The 23,328-nt window shown below is 35.7% G+C and overlaps 1 protein-coding gene across 4 annotated transcripts in view; it reads right to left on the bottom strand.

Annotated features, from left to right (window-relative positions):
* Nucleotides 1-23,328, bottom strand: part of RASAL2 (RAS protein activator like 2) — a 349,271-nt gene that overhangs the window by 226,781 nt on the left and 99,162 nt on the right. For 2 of the 4 annotated variants that reach the window (XM_049634015.1, XM_049634017.1), the window contains exon 1: nt 3,624-4,893. The exons of the other annotated variants lie outside the window; for them this stretch is intronic. In XM_049634015.1, the coding sequence (XP_049489972.1) occupies nt 3,624-4,221 (598 nt within the window). In that variant the 5' untranslated portion in view covers nt 4,222-4,893. Of the gene's footprint in view, nt 1-3,623; nt 4,894-23,328 lie in introns of those variants that run through there. 4 annotated transcript variants of the gene reach the window in all.

Raw genomic sequence — 23,328 nt, 5'->3', positions numbered from 1 at the left:
CCTATCTCTACCTATTGACAGAGGAAGAAAAAGAATTTAGGAATGAAATTGCCTCCCAGTAACTTAGAATTTACATCCCATGCACATTTACAATAACAGTTTTTTCTAAGTTTCACACAGCTAGTAAGTAGCAACTATGTAGGCCCTATGACAGTCTGTTGATTTGATATGCTATAATGGGTTTGTGGTTATTCCTCTCTTATTGAGTGTTTCAATTTACTTCCACTACTGCAAACATGGAAACTCCATTCTTAGACATGAGCCCAAAGCAGTTGGAATTACAATTAGACATAAAAAGTACAAGTTACATTTTAACATTGTATCATTTGACCTACATATTATCTGACCTACATCAGACAAAGGAATATTTATTGCACAACTGGAGGGTTGAGCATGGAATATCACTGAAGCCTTTCAGCTTCTCCCTCCTAAATTGGTTAGAGACCCTGAGAATGACATATTTCACTGCTTTAAGCATGAGGGTAATTACAGTCAGCTATGGCACAAGAAATTATTCCTTGTTTATGCTCAGAACAAGTTCAGGTACACAGGGTTTAAGACTAGAACATTGCAGGGGCGCCTGGGTGGCTCAGTTGGTTGAGGGTCCGACTTCGGCTCAGGTCATGATCTCCCAGTTTGGGAGCTCGAGCCTAGCGTCGGGCTCTGTACTGACAGCTCGGAGCCTGGATCCTGCTTCGGATTCTGTGTCTCCTTCTCTCTCTGCCCATCCCCCACTTGTGCTCTCTCAAAAAATAAATAAATGTAAAAAAAATTTTTTTAAAGACTAGAACATTGCAATTTACTTACATTTGTCAAGTACAACACTCAACAATCAGGTATCCTCCTTCTCTCCCTATTTTTTTTAACTTTTTAAAATGTTTATTTATTTTTGAGAGAAAGAGAGAGAGAGAGAGAGAGAGAGAGAGAGTGAGTGAGTTGAGGGGAAGGGCAGAGAGAGAGAGGGAGACACAGAATCTGAAGCGGGCTCCAGGCTTTGAACTGTCAGCACAGAGCTCAATGCGGGGCTCAAACCCATGAACCGTGAGATCACGACCTGAGCCGAAGTCAGACACTCATCTGACTGAGCCACCCAGGTGCCCCTCTCCTCCCTATTTTTTTAAAAAACTATATCCGTGTAATTTCACTTTCTTAACAGAAACAAGATCTAATATATATTGAACAAATGCTATGTGCCAAATGCTTTAAATACATTTAAATGCTTTAAATACACACTACATTACTTAATGCCTCTCACCTCTTGCAGTTCATATTGAATAAGTAACAAACACTAGTGAGTTTCAAATTAAGAAATATATTTATTTCCTTAACACAGTCTTAAAGATATCTATGGTTTAATATTCCATACCTTGCTATGATACCACAATAGCAGCTCTGATCAGAACAATTTTCATTTATATGCCATCTGTGAATAAATAATATACATAGCATTTTCAAATTTTATCACTTGTGAGGAAGGAATTACCATTCCACAAAAGTGTAAAAAGAGACTCAGTGAGTAAATTTCACAGAAGATAACTGGCATAGATGGAAGTAGAATTCAGGTCTCTTGGGCCAGTCATACTCTCTCTTGTGGGGAATAAGCAAGGCTGGAAGGTTCACGATTACAGAAAGTTAGAAAACCACTGACACAGACTCTACGCTGGGTAGAAGCTTGGGCCACAGAGAAAAAGAGATCTCTAGACAAGAACTGGCAACAATCTTTGTATTAAATAGCACATTTCAGGTTTAAGAGCTTGAATCTTCACTGGTAAAGCATGTAGGGGACATCACAGTTAACTGTTTAATAAAAATTGCTGATCTATCTGACTGGAGAGAATACTGGGTAGGGTTCTTTAATTATTTGACTTGAAATCCCTTATTAACAGCACCTTAAACTCTGTTTATGCATAATTATTCTGTGATTATAAGTGATAAAGAGTATTAGGAAATATATTAGGAATATAATAAATACGGAATACTTTGTATCTCCTTAAGTAAACCATAAATGTATAAAAAGTAGGGACAGTCTTTGAGCACATGACACACAGCAGGCAGTCGACAGCTTGGCAAATTTACTAGAAACCGAAAGTTAACTACAAAAGCCCAAAATCTTTATGAAGACAAAAAACAAACAAACAAAAAACAAAAAAAAAAAAAAAAAAAAAAAAAAAAACAAAACAACCCAAACCCTCAAAATCCTCTAGCCTTCTTTCATCAACTGCACACATATTAACCCTTGAGAAGCACCTATTCTAAGAATTTATTACAAACTCTTAATTCCCTTTGACACGCCTTTACATCATCCTGTCATCACCTAACAAGGAAACACACGTACTGGCATCCAAGGAAACCCAACAACCTAGTCTTTCAAAAATTTTAATGGAATGTTAATACAGGTACAGCAACAAGATTTTACTCTTGGTAATTATTTATAAGCCAAGGGTAAGAAGCAAACAGATAAACTTAACAGTATCATTAAAACTCACTAAGCAAAAGAAAATCTAGGGAGGACAAGGTTTAGGAGGAATAATGAATTACTGTCACACCTATATTTGGAAAATTACTTAATTTTTCACTGATATGGCACCCTTTTGCACTCTTCATCTTCATTTTAAAAGAAATTAGACTGTACTCCAACAACAAAATTCCTCAACAATTCCCATAATTTCCTAAAGAGTTTAAATTTTCACAATATGGTCAACCTTATAGGAAAGATAAGCTAAAGTTTTCTAATAGTAAGAGCTTGTCCAAAAATGGCCTCAACTGGATGGAGATACTATCAGAGTCAGTGCTGAGGTTTCCAAAAACAACAAACAAACAAGTATGGGTCATGACACACAACTGAAATAGTTCAGCAGATAAGGTCAATCATTTCCAAGGCAATCAGATAAAACTTTGAGTTCTTTTTTTTTGAATTTAACAATGCTACCATCAATAGAAAACATTTTTAAATTTAAACAAGTCCTAAATGAGATTAAAAAAAAACAGCAAAAAACTGATGATTCTTTTGTATGAAATGAATCAAACACAAACTTCTCCACTGTCATCTGAACAAGTTGAAGATCTGCATCTCTTGCTTCCATATTCAAATTGTGTATTTTCATGACATAAGCAAATCATAATTCCAACCTAATAAAAGCTGTCAATACAGTTCTGCTCTAAATAGTTCTAATATCTGTCAGTTTTTATGAAGGGATAATAATAGAAATTCTGTTTAATTCTCAACTTTCTCATGAGGAAATTATTTGATTTCTCCTCTAAATTGCATTTAACTTGCAAAAGTAGATCAATGGAGATTTAAAAAAAGGGGTTACAAAAAAAAAAAAAAAAAAAAACCCGAACAAAACAAAAACCTTTTATACAGGCTCCATAGTGGAATTTAAGAGTATAACATAAAAAATTCCTTAATTTAACCAAATCCATTTTTTACTTTTATTTACCATCATTCATTGAAAGAGGATTTCTGTAGTAGTGTTTATCACTTTTAAAAATTATATTAAATTTGCTTCATAATGAGCAAATAGAATGGCTTATCTTATTATAAAACACAAGTAATTAAAATTTCAATAGTAATTAAAATTGAGCCGTCCCTTCCTTTTCAACCCTTATTCATCACAATATACCTTCTCTTACTGGCTCATTGGTTGATTCTCCTCTTAAACTCAGCATCCTGGAGAAGCCATTGGAAAGAGTAGAAAAAATGCCACGGATGAAATATCCCTGCTGCTCAGACTCCTCTGACCTCACTGAAGTCGGCCACGGTCTACCAAATCTGATACTGCAGCGGGGTTCTGGCTCTGAAATAGATCTGGTGAATGGAACCCGAAGTGACCGGGTGTTGACCAGGTTCAGCTTCTCTGTTGATGTTCCAAGGACCTCATTAGCAGAGGAAGAGGCATTATTACCAACCATCTTTGGCACGACCTTGTGTTGTGCTTCATCCACGTCTCCTTTATTAGTCTGCCATCTCTCCCTTTTGCCCCCTTTCCACCTAAAGCTGGGATGTGTTTGCCACCGATAAGCACCCAGTGGCTTTCCTAGGTTGGAAACAGCATGTTCATTTTTCTTCCTCTTGCTTTTCACTGGACCACGCCAAGGATAATTCTTTAAGCTTGTTCCTATCTCTGAATTTGCATAAGCAGGTTCTGACAAAGATCTTCGATAGCTTGGAGGACAAGGTGATGTTTGTCTCTTAAAGATGCTCATCTTCCACGACTCCATTTTTAAACAACTTCTCTAAACTTTAAGTTTCCTCCACTCTGCAGTCTTTGCAGTTGAACCACACTTGTCCGTGCAGTCCAAAATATTCAACTGCTTAAGCAGCTTTCTTTGTGTGGCTTTGAACCACAGCAGATGTTGCTGCTTAAGAGCTGGTGTCATGTTATTACCCTATTTTCCCAGATCTCCGAAATTTCAGCAGCACCCAAAAATCTCTTGCCTGAAGCAAATTATCCTCAGAGTGAAGCAAAAGTAAAGATTTCCAGAAGATCATCTCACTTGCTGCAGTAGGTTACATTTCTGTACTAAGTTTTCAGGAAATGATTTTAAAGAAAATAAGAAGTGAAATAAGAGCAACAAAAAACCCACAAACACCTTTCTGGACCAATAGCAGTTAAGTGTTCACCATGCAAATGACAGTGGGTTAAAAACAGATTGTGAAAGTACTCAAGCTGACATCCACACTGTACGGAAGAGGAAAGAAAACTTGCCTCAAAGCCTGCCCTTTAAGTGGCAACTCTTCAGAATAGTTTTTAAAGTCTGTATTTCAGAAATTTAATTTCAAGAAAATCACTGCTATTTATACCACATCTTCTCTCAAAATTAATATTGATTGTCAACCAATAGGTAGAGGCATATACTGTTTTGTTCAAGGAGGCACTACAAGGAGGAAAAATGAAAAAAAGAATGCCAAAATTCAAAGCCATTTTAAATATAAATAAATATACTAGAGAGAATTTTAAAAGCATAAATGAACAGAAAAGAGAACAGGGATCAAGGATATTTGCTATGAATTATAGCAAAGTAAAAGCAAAGTCTTGAGGTAGTCTCTTGTGGGAAATAGAACATAGGAACATACATACTTAAATGATTTCTAGAAGGGGAAAGTTTGCTTTGTCAATTTAATTGGGATAAGTTGTCTGGAAAAATATTCCTTGTTTAAACAAAGAAATTCCTTTACTCTTCTCTGTGCTGCTTACAACTTAAAAAAAAAAAGCTGACTATTTAAAATTTTGTTAAAGCAAGTACCTTATAGTGAACCAAGATCATGAATGCCAAGTTTCTGGCTGGTTAATTTTTTTTTTCAAATGTCTGCTCCTGAAAATAGGGGTTTCAAATGGAAAACCTGACAGACTTTAGACCACCAATAAAAGATTTATAACATGGCAATCAAATCACTTTGCAAGTTGTAGAAAAAACTAATCTCATCTGGAAAACTAAAAAAACTATTCATGTAGTTGTAGAACATGTACAATGAAGAACAGTTCTCACACAAAGTCTCATTGCTGTAGAAATAGTTAATTTAGTACCATATCTATTCTTTTTTTTTTTAAGTTTATTTATTTTGAGAGAGAGAGTGAGCACGAGTGGAGGGGAGGGGAGGAGAGAGAATCCCAAACAGGCTCTATACTCTCAGCTTGGAGCCCAATGTGGAGCTCGAACTCACAAACCATGAGATTATGACCTGCGCCGAAGCCAAGAGCCAGACGCTTAACCGACTGAGCCACCCAGGTGCCTTGTATGCTATCTATTCTTTTAAACATCTTAAAATGTTCTAGGGGTGCTTGGGTGGTTTAGTCAGTTGAGCACCTGACTCTTGGTTTTAGCTCAGGTCATGATCTCATGGTTTCATGGGATAGAGCCCCGCAACAAGCTCTGCACTGACAGTGTGGATGGAGCCTCCTTGGGATACACTCTCTCCCTATCTCTCTGCCTCTCCCCCACTCACACCATCTCTGTCTCTCTCAAATAAATAAATTATATATATATATATGTATATATATGTATATATATATACATATATATATATATACACACACACACACACATATGTGTGTGTGTGTGTATATATTTAAATGTTCTAGTTATTTCCATTATCATAAGGCAATAATCTCATTTTTGTTTATGCAGTCTCTAAATTTACACATTTCTATATTAAAGAAATGATGAAGTACTTGGCTTTCCCAAAAGCATAACAAATCAAAGTGTCTTACAATCATAACATTTTCCCCTGTTTAAAAGCAAAAACAAAAAACAGAAATCTGACTTTGCATAGAGAAACACAATAAACATTAAGCTGTAATCTCTATTTATGGCATATCACACTTTCTACAAAAATTAATCTGCAATGAAAATAAACCTAAATGCAAAATATAAAACTATAAAGCTTATAAAATAAACCATAAGAGAATATATTTGCAAATTGAGGGTAGACAAAGATTTTTTAGAACACAAAAAGCATTAACCATAATAGGAAAATATTAATAAATATAAGTCCATGAAAATCAAAAGCTTATGTTCAGTAGAAGATATATTAAGAAAATCAATAAGCAAGTCAAAAAATGGGAGAAAATATTCACCATACAAATACCTCACTATTTGTACCACAATATATAAAGAACTACAACTAATGAGTAAAACAGAAACCTAATATTTAAAAATAGGCCAAAACAGTTGGACAAACCCTTCACAAAGAAAGCTGTGTGGAAAAAAAAAAAAAAAAGAAAGAAAGAAGAAAGTTGCATGAATGGTCAATAGGCATATAAAAAAGTACTCAATCTCATCAGTAGTTAGAGAAATATGAATTAAAGCTATAATGAGACATCACTCACATCCAAAGAATGGCTAACATTTAAAGGGCTAATAACACAGGTGTTGGTGAGGATGTGGAGCAACCAGAAATCTCGTAATTGGGGATGGGAACATAAAATGGTACAATTACTAGGAGACAAATTTGAAATTTTCTTTATAAAGATACACATACATCTACCCTATGACCCAGTGGTTACACTCGTAGGCATTTACTCAAGAGAAATGAAAATATACACACTTGTACCTGAATGTTCACAGCAGCTTTATTTAAAACAGCCACAAACTGGAAATGCCCATTGCAGTAGAATGAATAAACAAATTGTGGTATTTTCATACAATGATATACTACTCAACCAGAAAAAGAATGAACTATTAATTTAAAAAAAAAAAAAATGTGGACGAATATCCCAGATACTATGCCAACAAAAGGAAATGGACACAAAAGGGTACATACTGTATAACTCCATTTCTATGGAGTTCTAAAACAGGACAAACTAATCTATAATGGAAAAAAAAGCCAGAAAAGTAGTTGTCAATGATGAAGGACACTATTACAGGAAAGGGGCACCAAGAAGCCTTCTGTCACAGAGATAGGAATATAGGTTTATGTTTTTATCAAAACTCACCCAAGTGTTCACTTAAGATTTATGCACTTTTCCATAATTAAATTTTACCTTAAAAAATTGTAAGCAATATCAAACTCCAGTTAGTAGGTATGCTTAGTCAGTGTTATGAGTTAGCAATTCTGAAATCATTTTCTGTGTATTTGAGGCTTAAGGAAAGAAGTAAACATGCCAAAGAGAATGAATGAATGGATGGATGAATGAATGAATGAATGAATGCATACATACATACAAATACTGGAACTAACATTATGTGCCTCCTGAAATGTTGAACTGTGAAGGATACATACTCATGTATTATTCTTGCAAAAATACTTGACCTAAGTCTAACCTAGTCACAAGCAATATCACATAAATTCAAATTAAAAATCTACAAAATAACTTTTTTTTTCAGTTTCAGCCACATTTTGTTTCTCACACAAAAAAGGGATCTGAAGCAAGTTATGCCATTCATTAAGATCTGCACAGGTGGGTGTTAAAATAGTCTGCTTCAAAAATGTCAAGGTTAAGAAAATAAAAAAAAACAGCTATGAAACTGCTATAATTTAAAGGAGACTAAAGAAAGACAACTAAAAGCAATGCATGATCTGGACTGGATCCTGGGGAAAAAATAGCTATAAAGGACATTATTGAGACAAATGACGAAAGTAGAATATGGATTATGGATTAGATAACAGAATCATATCAACATTAAATTTCCTGATTTTGATAGCTTTACTATGATTACAAAAGAGAATGTTCTTATTCTTAGGAAATTCGCACAGTATTTAGGGACACAGGGGAGGGGCATGATGTTTCCAACTTACTTTCAAATGATTCAAGAAAAAAACTATGCATAGAAAAGTAGATACATTATGATAAAACAAATGGGGCAAAGCATACACAATTATTGAATCTAGGTAAAGGATATACGGGAGTTTCTTGCACTCTAGCAAATTTTCTATAGGTTTGAAATTACATCAAAATAAAATATTAAACAAGTAAAATTTGGGGCACCTGGGTGGCTCAGTTGGTTAAGTGTCTGACTGTTGGTTTCCGCTCAGGTCATGATCTCACAGTTCGTGAGTTTAAGCCCCACATTGGGGTCCTCACTGACGGTGCGGGGGCTGCTTTGGATTCTCTCTCACCCTCTCTCTCTGCCCTTCCCCTGCTCGCTCTGTCTCTCTTCTCTCAAAAATAAATAAATAAACTTAAAAAGGAAAAGCAAGTGAAATTTTAAAAATTTCACAACTATTTCCTTTCAGCCTGTAATATAGATATTTTCATTCATAACACTGTAATGGTGTCTGTTTCAGAGTATCTTTCGACTAATGTAAAGAAATATCTAGTTCCACAGGTTTTATGGGAGAGGGAAGTCGATCAAGATTAGCCCCTATTAAGACACTTCAGTGGAAAATTAAATTAAGACTATAACTTTGAGAAAAGTTGTACAGGAGTAGAACTTGAGCTCTGTAATCGACCTCGTGAAATTCCGAGACTCAATGTTAAATGAGGAAATTCTTTTATACACTAAATAGGTAAGGTAAAAATAATTATCACAGTTCCTAAACTCATCAACTTAATCCTTCTAAGGAAGTGCCACAATTCTTCTTACTATAAACTTCCCTATTCAAGGAATATGGAACTGGAAAATATTAAATAACACAGAAAAAGATGCAGGAGAAATCAGAAAGCAAAAGAGCAACAGACTGAGGAAGTGACAGTCTCTAGGAAGAACAGTTAAAGAAATGAAGAAGACTCATCTCTCTCACAACTGCTAAAGTTTGAGTCGAAAAATGCTTCAGTCATCTTTTATCATTATGAAAGCCTAATATTATTTGTTACTTATTTCTCCAAGTTTTATCTTTCATCTGAATTTAAGACAATAACTTGCCACTCCACATTTTCTGAGTTTTCTCAAAATATACATAATGAATTCAGGAATTTTTAAGAAAATATTCACAGGATTTATAGTCTTTTAAAATTAGAAACAATGATACTCACTGAACTACCACATTCATTATAAATCCTACTATAACAATTGGCTGCTGATTGAAGGGTCAGTACAGGAATGTTTCTGCGACCTCAAGTTTCAATCAACTACTTTAAAATTTCCACAGGGGCACCTGGGCGGCTCAGTCAGTTGAGTGTCCTACTCTTGATTTCAGCTCGGGTCATGACCCCAGGGTGGTGGGATCGACCTCCATGCTGGGCTCCATACACAGCCTGCTCAAGATTCTCTCTCTCTCAGGGTGCCTGGGTGGTTCAGTCAGCTGGTAACTGAATATTAATTTTGGCTCAGGTCATGATCTCAGGGTTTTGAGTTTGAGCCCTGCATTGGGCTCTGTGTTGACAGCAGGCGCCTGCTTGGGATTGTCTCCCTCTCTGCCCCTCCCCCGCTTGCTCTCTAGCTCTCTCTCAAAATAAACAAAAGTAAACTTAAAAAAAGATGCTCTCTCTCATAAATAAACTTCAAGAAAAATTAGGGGCACCTGGGTAGCTCAGGCAGTTAAGTGTCAGACTCTTGGTTTCAACTTGGGTCATGATCTCACCATTCATGAGTTGGAGCCCCATATTGGGTTCCATACTCACAGCACACACTGCTTGGGATTCTCTCTGTCTCTGTGTCGGTCTCTGTCTCTCTCTGCCCCTCCCTGAGTGGTGCACTCGCGCACACGCTCTCTCATAATAAATAAACAAACTTGAAGATTCACTCTCTGTCTGCCCCTGTTTCGTGCTCACATACTCTCTCCTCTCCCTAAAATAAGATAAAAAAAAAAGAAAAAAGTTTCACAATAATAATTTGTAATATTTAAAGCACAGCTTTAAGAACCATTCTGGTTGCTAAATCAAAAGAAACATCTGAATTCCCTAAATGAGTATGCAAGTACTTACATTTGCATAGAGTAAGATGTCACATTGTAATTGCACACCTACCATATATCAGGCACTGTATTAGGACTATAGGAACAAAAAAGAACAGGACAGACACAGTTGCTTCCCTCTTGGAACTGCCAGTTGCTCAGGAAAGGCTTACATAAGGACGGGAAAAGTATACAAGGTGTTAGAGAAGTTACTAAGAGGATTTTTACCAAGTCTAAGGCACAAGGATAGAACCAACTTCTTTTGAGTTTCTCTTGATCTTGAGACGCTGTGATTACATTCAATTCTGCTATAATGTAACATGCATTCCTAAAAATAACCACACTATACAAAATTGTACAATAAAACTACAGGGCTTATGGGGAAGATGGGGCTGGGGAGCCACACTCAGGAACTGTAACAATGACACGTAAGAAAGATAAGAAGCTAATAAAAACTGTAGACCATTTTATACATGTTAAATGGTCAAGAAACACCTAAATGCTAAAATAAATATGGCAGTTACTTTGAAAAAAAAACTTTAAGTTTGCCTGTGGGAATGGGAGTCAGAAGGGTGCAGCCTCTGCTTTTTCGCGAAGTAGAGAAAGGAGGATTATCTGAAATCTGAAAGAGAGCTGGGGCACCCTGGGGGATGGATGTGGCTTACAACACAGTGGAGGACTGAGGTAGCTGCTAGTTGGTTGAAATGTATGCTTTCTGAGTATCTCCTATTCGACACAGTTTAACTGGATACAGTTTTCTGCATTTAGCTAGTTTCTCAGACAAATGCCACATAAGCAAACATAAAATTCACACGATACTCAAATTGTTCCTTAATATCAATCACATGGTACAAATCCTGGTTTTGAAGACAAGCATGATAACAGAACTGACTGTATTTTCTCTTCTCTTCCATATACAATTGATCACTAAACAACAATAAGGCCCACTTATACATGGTTTTATTTTTATATAAATACAGTACAGTTCATGTATTTTCCTTATGATTTTCTTAACATTTTCTTTTCTCTAGCTTATTTTTTATTGTAAGAATACAGTATAAAACGCATACATAAAATATGTTATCAGTAAGGCTTCTAGTCAACAGCAAGCTATTACTAGTTATGTTTCGGGGCAGTCAAAAATTATATGTGGATTTTTGACTGCACAGGGGTCAGTGCCCCTAACCCCTGCATTGTTCAAGGGTCAACTGTTAAAAGCAGGCAAAAACCAGCAGGAGACCTTACTGCTGGAAAGCAGAATAGCAGCAGAGAAGTGGCTTTTTTTTTTTTTTTTTAAGTATAATTAACATACAGTATTACAGTAGTTTCAGGGGTACAATCACTCAACAATTCTATATATTATTCAGTGCTCATCACAGTTAACTGTACTCTTAATCTCCTTTACTTCATGAATCCCCCTACCCACCTCCACTCTGGCAACCACTAATTTGTTCTCCATATTTGAGAGTCTGGTTTTTGTCTTTTTTTTGTTTGTTCATTTGTTTCTTAAATTCCACATATAAATGAAATCATAAGATATTCATCTTTCTCTGGCTTTTTTAACTTGGTGTAATAGCCTCTAGGTCCATCCATATTATTGCACGTGGCAATTTCTCATTCTTTTTCATGACTAATATTTCATTGTGTGTGTGTGTGTGTGCGTGCACGCGCGCGTGTGTGGACACACACATATGCACATGTGTATCACTTCTTTATCCATTCAACTATCCATGAATACTTGGGTTGCTTCCAAATCTTGGCTATTGTATACAGTGCTGTAATAAAATAGAGGTGCATATATCTTTTCAAATTAGTGTTTTCATTTTCCTTGTGTAGATACTCATAGTGGGATTACTGGATCATATGATATTTCTATTTCTAATTTTTTGAGGAACCTCCATACTGCTTTCACAGTGGCTGCCCCAATTTGCATTCCCATCAACAGTACACAAGGGTTTCTTTTTCTCCACATCCTTATCAACACACATTATTTCTTCTGTTTTTGAGTCTAACCATCCTGACAGGTATAAGGTGATATCTCATTGTGGTTTTGATTTGCATTTCCCTGATGACTGGTGGTGTTGAGCATCTTTTCATGTGTCTGTTGGTCAGATGCATGTCTTATTTGGAAAAATGTCTATTCAGTCCCATGCCCATTTTAAATAAGATTATTTGTGGTTTGAGTTCTGTAAATTCTTTATACATTTGAGGTATTAACCCCTTATTGGATACATTATCATTTGCAAATATCTTCTCCCAATCAGTAGGTTGCCTTGTCATTTTGTTAATGGTTTATTTGCTGTGCAAAAGCTTTTTACTTAGGTGTAGTCTCAATAGTTGATTTTTGCTTTTGTTTCCCTTGCCTGAGAAGACATATCTAGAACAATGTTGCTAAGGCCGATACCCAACTGCCTATGTTTTTCTTCTAGGAGTTTTATGGCTTCAGCCCTTGCATTTAGGTCTTTAGCCCATTTTGAGTTTATTTTTGTGTATGATGTAAAAAAGTGGTTCAGTTCATTCTTCTGCATATAGCTGTCCAATTTTCTCAACACCATATATTGAAGAGACTGTCTTTTCCTCAATGTATATTCTTGCCTCCTTGGTTGCTATTTTCTTTTATTTTTTTAACAACAAAATCTACTGTTATTTTTGTTATTAACAGAGATTTTCATTTTTATCCTATTAATTTTTGTAATATATGAAATTTTATGAGCATGTATATTGTGCTCCTTCTGAAAGTAGAAATTTACATATAATACATATAACTTTTTAAATTTTATATTAAAAATTTATATACTTATACATAAAATCTACCCACAGCAAAAATAAAAGCCTTAACATTAACCCTCAGAATCTAAATTAGAGAACAGAGAACTAGAAAAGTCATTGCAGATCAACTTAACCAACTCTTTCAAACAATTAGATAAAGGCAGGGCATAGAGATTTGTCCACAGCTACCTACTTAACAGAAAACAAACAAACAAACAAGCAAATAACCCACATGTATCCCAATTCCCAGTTCAAGATTCCATAACCTCCTTAAATTAGCATTTTCCAAATTAGCATTTCCAAGAACACAGTTGAAAATTTTAGGCTTCAAGAGTGTAGGTGTGACATTAAGTCCAGTTATTCTACTGTTATTTAGTTTAAATGCTAAAATTCTTTCTTTTTTAAAGTTTAAGATAGGCTATCATCTTCTCATTAAAATGTCCTTTCAGATTTACTTCAGCTAAGGGAAGCAAACAGAGATGAAAAGGCAAAACTTGAGCTTTCTCAGTTTGCAAACAGTCTGCCACTGTTTCCTATCTTAAGACATACCCTTTCTATACGGAAATTCTATCCTATATATCCCACATGCTCTTGTGTAATAGAAGACGTGACATATGCTACAATTAACAAAGAGTTCTGGAGTTCTGTTACTAGAACAAGACAGCACATACCTCCTTAGATCAACTCATGAAAAACTTTAAAAATAGGAGTCATTTCTCTTAACTAGAAGAAGACATCTTTCAAAAATGCAAAGTCTTTGTTTATACAAAGCTAAGTAATTAATAACAAACATCCCTTTCCCATCTCCTATCACTGGAGCACATCTGCTTCCCGATGAAACACTTCCTGTGGCAAAAACTACATCCCTTCTAAGCAGAACTCAAAGATACACCTGACACGGACATTACTGCTTCTGGTTGAAGAGACAAAGATGTGTCTGGAGAGGCCAAATGAAGATTACTTTTAACTGACAAGTGTTGGAATCAATGGTCATTTAAAATAAGGAAGCATTTTCAAATAGAAACAAAAACATTGATGATTCCTAAAGCCATTATTAAAGTCTTTTTTAAAAAATAAAAAATAAAAACACTGGTTTTCTCCAACCCCTCTAATCACACCTTCTTTGCCTCCTTTGAGGTTCATTCTTCTCTAGTCTAAATGTTGGGAGTTTTTCAAAGCTGGGTCCTTAGCACCCCCTCTCCATTTTCTCACCACACACATCATCATTCACAGGTACCACATCAACTTACACCCAGTTCAGACCTTGTCTCCACTGAGCAACATACTCATATATTCAATTTGATTTTTGTGCCAATCTCAAATTCAAAATGTTTAAAACCTAACTCATGGTCTTTTCTTTAAAATCTGGTCTCATTACAATGTTCCTTATCCTAATAAAAGACACCACATCCATTCAGCTGTAGAAGCCCAAACCTCACTCATCTTCCTCTCTGACCACTCAACATGCAATCCATGAGTCTTGCTGATTTTCCCTTATAAGTATTCTCTAATCTATCTGCTTCTTGCCATTTCCCTAAATTAACTACTATATTTCTCACCTGGGTTACAACAGCATCCTAAACTCACCTAACTACCTCTACTACAGCCCCATGTAAACCATTATTCTTACTGTACTCAGAATAATCTTCTCAAAATACAAATTTATGGCATCTTGTTTAAAACCTTTCAGTGGGGGTGCCTGGTGGCTCAGTTGGTTAAGCATCTGATTTTGGTTCAGGTCATGATCTCACGGTTTGTGAGTTAGAGCCTGCCATTGGGTGAGCTCAAGCCCCGCTTTGGGCTCTGTCCTCACAGTGTGGGCCCTGCGTAGGACTCTCTCTCTCCCTCTCTCTCTGCCCCTAGCTTACTTGCACCTTCTCTCACTCAAAAATCAAACAAACAACAAAAAACCTTTCAATGGCTTCCCCCTACTTTTCTAAAAGCAATGCAAAACAAGCCAAAATTCCTTAACATACTGTGGTGTACCTACCCCACCCCTTCAGCTTCCTTCTTAAAGACAAACTTACTTAAATCCTTCCAGCCCTTTCTACCAGCCACGTTCCCTCCCACCCACAGGGTTCTTGCTCACATTGCTCCCTCTGGAAGGATCTTCTTCCCATCACCACCTCCCTACGTATGCTTCTGGATTGCAGTTCAAGGGTTACCTCATGAAGGGGTCCTCTCCTGACCCATTACAGGCCTTCACAGCCTCATGCATTTCTCTATTACAACTGCAGCTGTATTTGGACATTTCCTTGTGAGGTTATTAATCAATGCCTGTTTCACTCACAAGGCTATAATCTCCATGCCTGTTTTTATGACCCACAGTGACCCCACTGCTTGGCAATGGTGGGCACACAATAAATGTTTGTTAAATCAACTAATAAAACCTGAGAAAGATCTAAAATAAAAGTACCTAACTTCATAATTCCACCAATCCAGAGCCAAGATGACGCTGGTTTGTTCCAAGGTTGTAGAAGCAGAAATGATGAGAAATGGATACTTAGTGTATTTTATTGATGGATTGACGGTGAGTGTGTATGCTATAGACCAAATGTTTGTGTTCCTCCAAATTTATATGTTAAAATCCTAACTAACCCTCAGTGTGATGGCATTTGAAGATGGACTTTGGGAGATGATTAGGTCATAAGGGTAGAACCATTTAATAATGATATTGTTGATGCATGCTGTATTTGCCAATTAAAATGTTTTAAAAAAATTAAAAAATAAAAAAAAATTTTTAATTAAAAATAAAAAAGTACCTAACTTCAGACTGGTAGCACTTATGTAACATTATCTCTGAAACCATGAAGATCACACTGAAATATATACCATGAGGAGAAGGGGCAGAGTAGGGAGAGAAAACAGTCACATACACTCCAGATAGTTGTTTTCCTTGAGTCAGTTAGTTATTTGTTTCTTCAAGGATATGGATAGAGGGAAGTATTAAAGGAGGGAAATAAGAATAATGTAAAATGGGAGGAAGGCAAGAAAGAGACATGAAATACTTAACTGTTAAGGAATTTTTTCCCAGAAATATAAATTTAGTTAAGGCAGAAAGTATTATCTTTTTTTAGTGTGTATTTAGTTTTGAGAGAGAATGAAAGAATGAAAGAATGAAAGAATGAAAGAAAGAAAGAGAATGAAAGAACGAAAGAACGAGCTGGGGAGGGGCAGAGAGAGGGAGACACAGAATCTGAAGCAGGCTCCAGGCTCTGAGCTGTCAGCACAGAGCCTGACATGGGGCTCGAACTCCCGAACCGTGAGATCATGACCTGAGCTGAAGTCAGACACTTAACTGACTGAGCCACCCAGGCATCCCAAAAATATTATCTTAAGCCTCAGGTATGCATAAGGCAATATAGGTTGTTAATTACAAGGAAACAAAGAGCACATCTTTTTCAGAAAGAACATTTCAATCTAAGCAGAGAAGTGATAAATCAAGTACCTATGTCAGCTGCTGAGATAGATGAAAGAAAAAGTTTAAGGAAACAGAGAAAGGTTATAGAATTTCTAAATAGACTTAAATTAAGTTTTATGAAGGATAAATGTCATAAATGTCCTCAGCTTTTCAGGACAGCACTATTTAATTTTCCATCTTCTCAATATAGAGGACTCACAAAATTATAAACGAAAGTAATTTATTCTACTGTTGTAAGACTTTTCCAACAAATAAATTTTCAGTCAGAAATAAAGGGCAAAAAAGAGGATTTGTGACATTTATTGTGTTCTTTAACATCCACTTAATACATGACCTGTGTTTATCCTATGACCATATTTAAAGGGCATTTACACAGCTGGCAGGTGGAGTTAAAACGCAACAGAAGATTATCAGTTGATGTTTGTGAAGGAGAATCAATAAAGGTAATAACCACATGAATCTACACTGACTTATGTCATGGCAGAATCATTTGAAATTGTTGAGGCAGATTCCCTCAAAATGATCCAGATTCAAATCTATTTTTTTCATTGCTTCCTGTTTAGCTACAGAAACTTGATCCTACTAAGGGCCTTTATTCTCTTAAAAAATAATTTCCCTGATTCTCAAGTTGTGACTCAGTCTGGCTGTGTCTATCCGCCTTCTGCCAGGGATCAGCTTCTCTGTGGGAACTGGAAATGTGTGCATACCCAAGAAGTGATGCAAGATCCGAACTTTCCCCAAGGGCAGTGCCAGCATCCCAGGACTTACACGTCTGTGCTTCCTTCTCTCCTAAACCAGCCTCTAAGAGATGGAATGCAAAAGAAATAGTTGTGCAGCCTCACAGAAGGAAGTACTGAAAATACACTCCCTTATCTACTTAGTCACACTTTCAAGGTAGAAGACTGTAGGCCTCTAAATTCCTTCTCATTTTCATCCCCCTGTAGATTCACTTCTAGCTTTGGAGGCTAAATTTGTCCATTTATTGACTGGTTGCTTAAGTTGGATAAATATAATCTATATTTCTATCTATCTCTGAAGTATTGGTTTTATTAAAGAAAATATTAAACCCACTTCAATATAGATATGCCATCGATAACAGCTATCCTAAACCCATCCCAGACTAAGAAACATAAAAAGGCACTGACAAGCATTCTGTAAACACTTCGAATTGTGAAATAATTTATGTATGTTTTAAAAATTTCTTCTTCATTCATGCTTCTATAACACTATCTAATGCATTTTCCTTTGTATTTTATGTATTTCCTATGTAGTTTTATGTATTTCTGACTTGTTCACAAGATTTTAAACTCCTCGTGTGCAAGCTCCTTTGTATTCTCCAAGGTGCCTAGCAGAGTACTCAGTAGGCTATTGTCGAATATGTATTGAATTCATTGAAGGAGTGTGATAGGATATCAGATCTTTACAGCTGGAGGGTCAAGGAGAAGAAAGAAGAAGTAGAGCACAAAGTTACCTTCAAATTCTTGGGGCACTAGCTTTCAACCCATTCCCCATCCTAACACCTATCTCCTTTGCCAAGAACTATTTAAAGTACTGTTTCTAGCAAGGTAGCTGAAGTGGTTTGAGTCTTTGTTTCATTTGCACCCATGAACTTTTTTCCCCTATCTGTGATACACTTAAGAAATGTGTGTGTGTTCATTTGTCTTTCTGTCAAGGGTTAATTTTTATAAGAACTTAATTCACTTAAGTCTAGCTTTTGACACTAAGAAACTGGCCCCTCTTCTTTCCACAAAATGAAGTTTTCCCTCATCCAGTATGTGTTGATATTTACAGCCTCAGGATTTTGCTGCGATTTACTCATTCATTTATTTCATTCATTAAGCAGATTGTTTTCATATTGTCTGCTATATGCCACATATCCTAGGTCCCCAGCTCTTAAAGACTGCTTTTACAATTTCTTTTAATGAGGGACATTAAAAAAAATAATGGGTGGCTCCGTTGGTTAAGTGCCTGACTTCAGCTCGGGTCATGATCTCGGGGTTCATGAGTTTGAGCCCTGAGTCAGGCTCTGTCTCCCTCTCTCTCTGCCCCTCCCCCGCTTGCACTCCATCTCTCTCTCCTTCAAAAATAAATGAACGTTAAAAAAACATTTAATTAAAAAATAAATTTTAAAAATAAATAAATAAAATAAACTTTAAAAAAACAATTTCTTTTAATGAAATAAATACATTAAAATAATAACTGATATAATGGAGGCCCTTTGGATGAAGTGAGAACACAGAGCATGGATTACCCATGGCACCGTGAGGAAGTTAAGGAAAATTCTGCAGAGAAGGTAGTATTTCAACTGAGAGTAGGCAGGAATTTATACTTAGTGAACCCAAAGATGTAAACAATAGAAAGGGAAATCTTATTTCAAATAATTTCTATTGAAATCAGCACTACTCAAAGCTCGATTCTCAAACCCCTGGTAGTCCACAAACGATTTGCTATAAGGCTGAGTCAAGATGAATACAAAAAGAGAGAGTAAGTATTTAAAAACCTTCACAGAAATGTGATAGAGCAAGTTTATCTCTGGTGAATCTAGTAATAAAAGAATACAGCTCATTTCTCTAGTTATTCATCTTTATATTTGCTAAAGCATTGGTTCCCAACAGACTGAAAATTTTTAAACACACACACAGAGAGTTTGAGTAGTGCTACTATCAAAATGCATCTAATTCTGACTGTAACTCTCAACTTGTTTCCTATTATAAGCTGCTTTTTCGATCTAGAGAGAACGCTGAGAGGCTTATCCCCTGACTTCAGGAAGAACCTCATGTATCAATTAGATGATTCATTTTAATTAAGGATCAACCTAACAATTCAGTTATGGGAGGAACAGCTGGTTCACATTCTTTAGCACATGTTATTAGAAGTAGAAGCAACTGGATGGTGGCAGAATACTGCTTTACTTAATTTTTCTAGTATTTGAGGTCACTAATCCTTGCCACTCTTTTGGGAGATAGGCCTCTTCGGAAATCATCTTTATTTAAAATTTTTTTGAGAGAAAGCAAGCAAGTCATGGAGGGAGGGGGAGACAGGGAGGGAAACAGGGAGGGAGGGACAGAGGGAGACAGAGAGAGAGAATCTTAGAGAATCTTAAGTAGGCCCCACACTCAGTGCAGAGCCTGATGCAGGGCTCAATCCCACAGCCCTAAGACCATGACCTGAACCAAAATCAAAATCTGGACTTGTATATGCAAGTACATATACAAATAAGACATGTTTGATTCAGATACAAACTCAAATAAGGACAGATCTTCACTATCTAAAAATGTATGCTCTAAAATGGAAAACTCATAGTGAATGCTTATTCTTCTTTATTCTTTATTATCCTATAACTAGGATTGCTGTTTTTCATCCAGAGGCTGAAATCCAAATGAAGTTGAATATGTATAGGATCATGTACCAGAGACACATAAACTCAGAAATAAAAACTCAAGTTAGACCATAGATCACATACTCTTTATTCTTTACTTTGCAAAACAGTTTATTCTAGCCAATAATGGATTCTCTTCTGTCAATCTTATCAGAAACTGCTTTATTTTTAGATTTGAATAATCAGGATACCAATTTAATTTATAAAATATCAAAAGGTATGTCAGGGGGCACCTGGGTGGCTCAGTCGGTTAAGCGGCCGACTTCGGCTCGGGTCATGATTTCGCGGTCCGTGAGTTCGAGCCCCGTGTCAGGCTCTGTGCTGACAGCTCGGAGGCTGGAGCCTGTTTCGGATTCTGTGTCTCCCTCTCTTTGACCCTCCCCCGTTCATGCTCTGTCTCTCTCTGTCTCAAAAATAAACATAAAAAAAAAAAAAAAAAAAAAAGGTATGGTAGGATACAAATGCATAAAAATACATAAGGTAGGACTTAATGAACATAGTTAGGTAATCTCAGGAGTGTGGAACCACACACAAATATTTAAGATATGACTATGCAGGGTTTCATATATTTTGCTACCTCTTTTCCTCTAATTCAGAATATTCTTTTGGTTTTCCAAAATTCTGGATATCTATAAGTACTTTCAGTTCTTTTGGTACCTATTTTTGACTTACTAGAAAAATATAGATGTACACATAGGAAAGCCAAGTAGTCTACAGTGAGATGAAAAACAAAAGAAACAGGCTAGACTCGTTTCTTTGTTATCTGTCCACCAAAGAAGAGGAAATACAGTCTGTAGCAAGATTTCTCAAATTCATTTTAGACCTGACAATTTTTTGTGTTTGTTACAGTGTGATTTGGGAACAACTGTCTGTGAACTGAGTGATGTTTAGCAGCACCCCTGGCCTCTACCCACGAGATATCAGAAGCACATCCCATTCCCTAGTCATCACCATCAAAAACGCTTCCAGACACTGTCCTCAATTGAGAACCACTTGTCAACAGTATAGAATAATAGATTCAAACTTTTTTTTTCCCCAACACATACCATCAGTTAAAAAAAAAAAATAATTCTGATCATACATCTCTATCTAGGTATATTTATGTATAAGTTACATACAGGGACTATTGTACTAATATATATCGTAAAATATAAATAAATTTAAACAGAATGAGATAAAAATATATAGAAGTGCTAATACACTTATAACCTGAATTCCAGAGGATTATCTTGTGTACCTCTGGGGATATACATACCATACTTTTCAGACAATTGGTAGAGATTCTATTCATAGATGCAACTGCTTCTTTTATGGGCTCAATTATTGAATTATAGTAAGACTCTGAGACCATTGGGTTATGACATATTCATGCCATTAATAAACTGAATGTAACTCTAAAGTACAAAGAGATATTTCGATCTTTGTTGAAAAGTGAAAATTCTGAAGGTTCCAAGAAAATATATTAAATTCTTTATACTGTAAAGAAACCTGATCTTGAGACCAATGACTCCACATGAATTCTCTGGTTAATTATGGTCTTTCCTTCTCCTTTCTGGCTCAAAAAATGACAGACAGATGTCAGTACTCATACCAGTTCCCAAAAAGTTCCACAAGCCTTATTTTCAAACTGACTCCACTACTGGACAAGCAATTAGTTATTTTATCCTCACATGACAATCAATATTTATTAAAAAATATCTTGGGTATATCTACCAAGGAACGTAAGAACTATATGGCTATTGCTGAATATCCCCAACTTATGCCATAATAACAGTGGTTTCAGAGAGTATTATGAATGGTTCACTAATAGTAACTCATGGTTGGCAATAATGTAGTTGATATCTGTGTAATTGCTCTAGATATTACAAAGGTGACACAAATTAATATTTGAATTGGACAACAATAACTGCCATGGTTACTTGCCTTTATTTTAGATGCTTCTAAGCCTTAATTTTGTAAGTGCCACATTCATTGGCACCACATTAAGAAACTTAGTGGTCCCATCTATGAGTCACTGAATCAAAACAAAAGAAACATCTAAGGGATAGCAATCAATTTGGGGTAGTATAAATTTGAGAAATTAGGTACTTTTAGTGACACTTACAGTTCTTCACCCTAGAACAATACAATTTAGTTCACATGTAGTCTAATATACAGATATTTATAAACATGGAGTATAATTTACCTATTAAATAGTAATAGGCTATAAATGTTTATTGAATTAAAAATAGAATCAGAAGGTAAGTTAAAGGATTTTACTATTTCTCGGTTTTATTTAAACATGTTTTGTGGTAGGAAATATTTTAAATAATGTGTGAAATCAAATTACTTTCAGGGTAGACTTTTTTGTGACATAATTAATATTCTGCTAAAAATGGAGCTATAGTCATTCATTTCCTGCCATGACCAAGTAACTGATACTGAAATTGCTGTCCTGCTATAAACAATTAGATAACCAGACAAAATGTGTGGCACAAGATTTTTCAGATATTGTAAAACAGGAAGCACACTAGAAGGAAAACATGTCAGATAAACCTTATGATAATCCTGGATTTTAAGCTAGAGGCACTTTCTCAATATTGGCACATGGACAGAGACACAGGCAGAACACAATGGTCTCACTGAATTTGAAGAGAGAGTAGTGGGAGTTCAGGGGGACTGAGGCTGATGGAATTTGCAGGGTAAAGTGCTACAGAAAAGGAAATTACACAAAGAGATCCAGAAATCTGCATGAGGATCTGTTTGAGTTATTGGCTGCATAATTAAGTTGCATATGAGTAGAATTAAACTTCATGACTACTAGAAAACTGCTGAAGAGCTAGAAGTTGAAAAATCTTCACAGCTCCCTCAGGACTGGAAGACATCTGAGATTCCTCAAATAAAGAAGAAACCTTGTTTAATACCCAAAGCACTTTTTAGATATCTTCAAAAGGTAACATATTGGTGGTAGAATTAAATTAGCCCAAGAAAAAAGGCTACTTTAGACCCATCCATATACAGCTTTAAGTCAAGCCTCAAAACTAACAGCTGATTCTCAAGAAATGTAAACTCAATCATAATTAAAGACAACAAAAAGCAAAAAAAAAACCCCTAATAATGTAAAATTCACAATGTCCAAAATCCAATAAAAAATGTCTATTCATATTATGAAGTAGGAAAATGTGAAAGCAAAAACAGTAGAAAAATTAATCAGTAGATAACTATGCCAGAAATGAAGCAGATGATAAACTTGGCAGCCAAAGACTATAAAAAGTTATTATAAATGTTTAAGGATTTAAAGTAAGATGGGATAATAAAAAAAGAAATGGAAGATATTTTTTTAAGAACAAAATGGAATTTATATAACTGAAAAATACAGTATCTGAAATAAAAATGTTATGTAATGGACAGAAGAGCAGATTACATTTCATAAAAGAAAATGCAAGTGAACATGAAGACATAGCAATTCAAAATATAAAATTAAAAAGCAGAAGTTGAACAGGG

Source organism: Panthera uncia, chromosome F1 (assembly GCF_023721935.1).
Source record: "Panthera uncia isolate 11264 chromosome F1, Puncia_PCG_1.0, whole genome shotgun sequence".
Classification (NCBI taxonomy): domain Eukaryota; kingdom Metazoa; phylum Chordata; class Mammalia; order Carnivora; family Felidae; genus Panthera; species Panthera uncia.
Note: the sequence above shows the minus strand (reverse complement) of the source record. Positions and strands in the feature narration are given on the sequence as shown.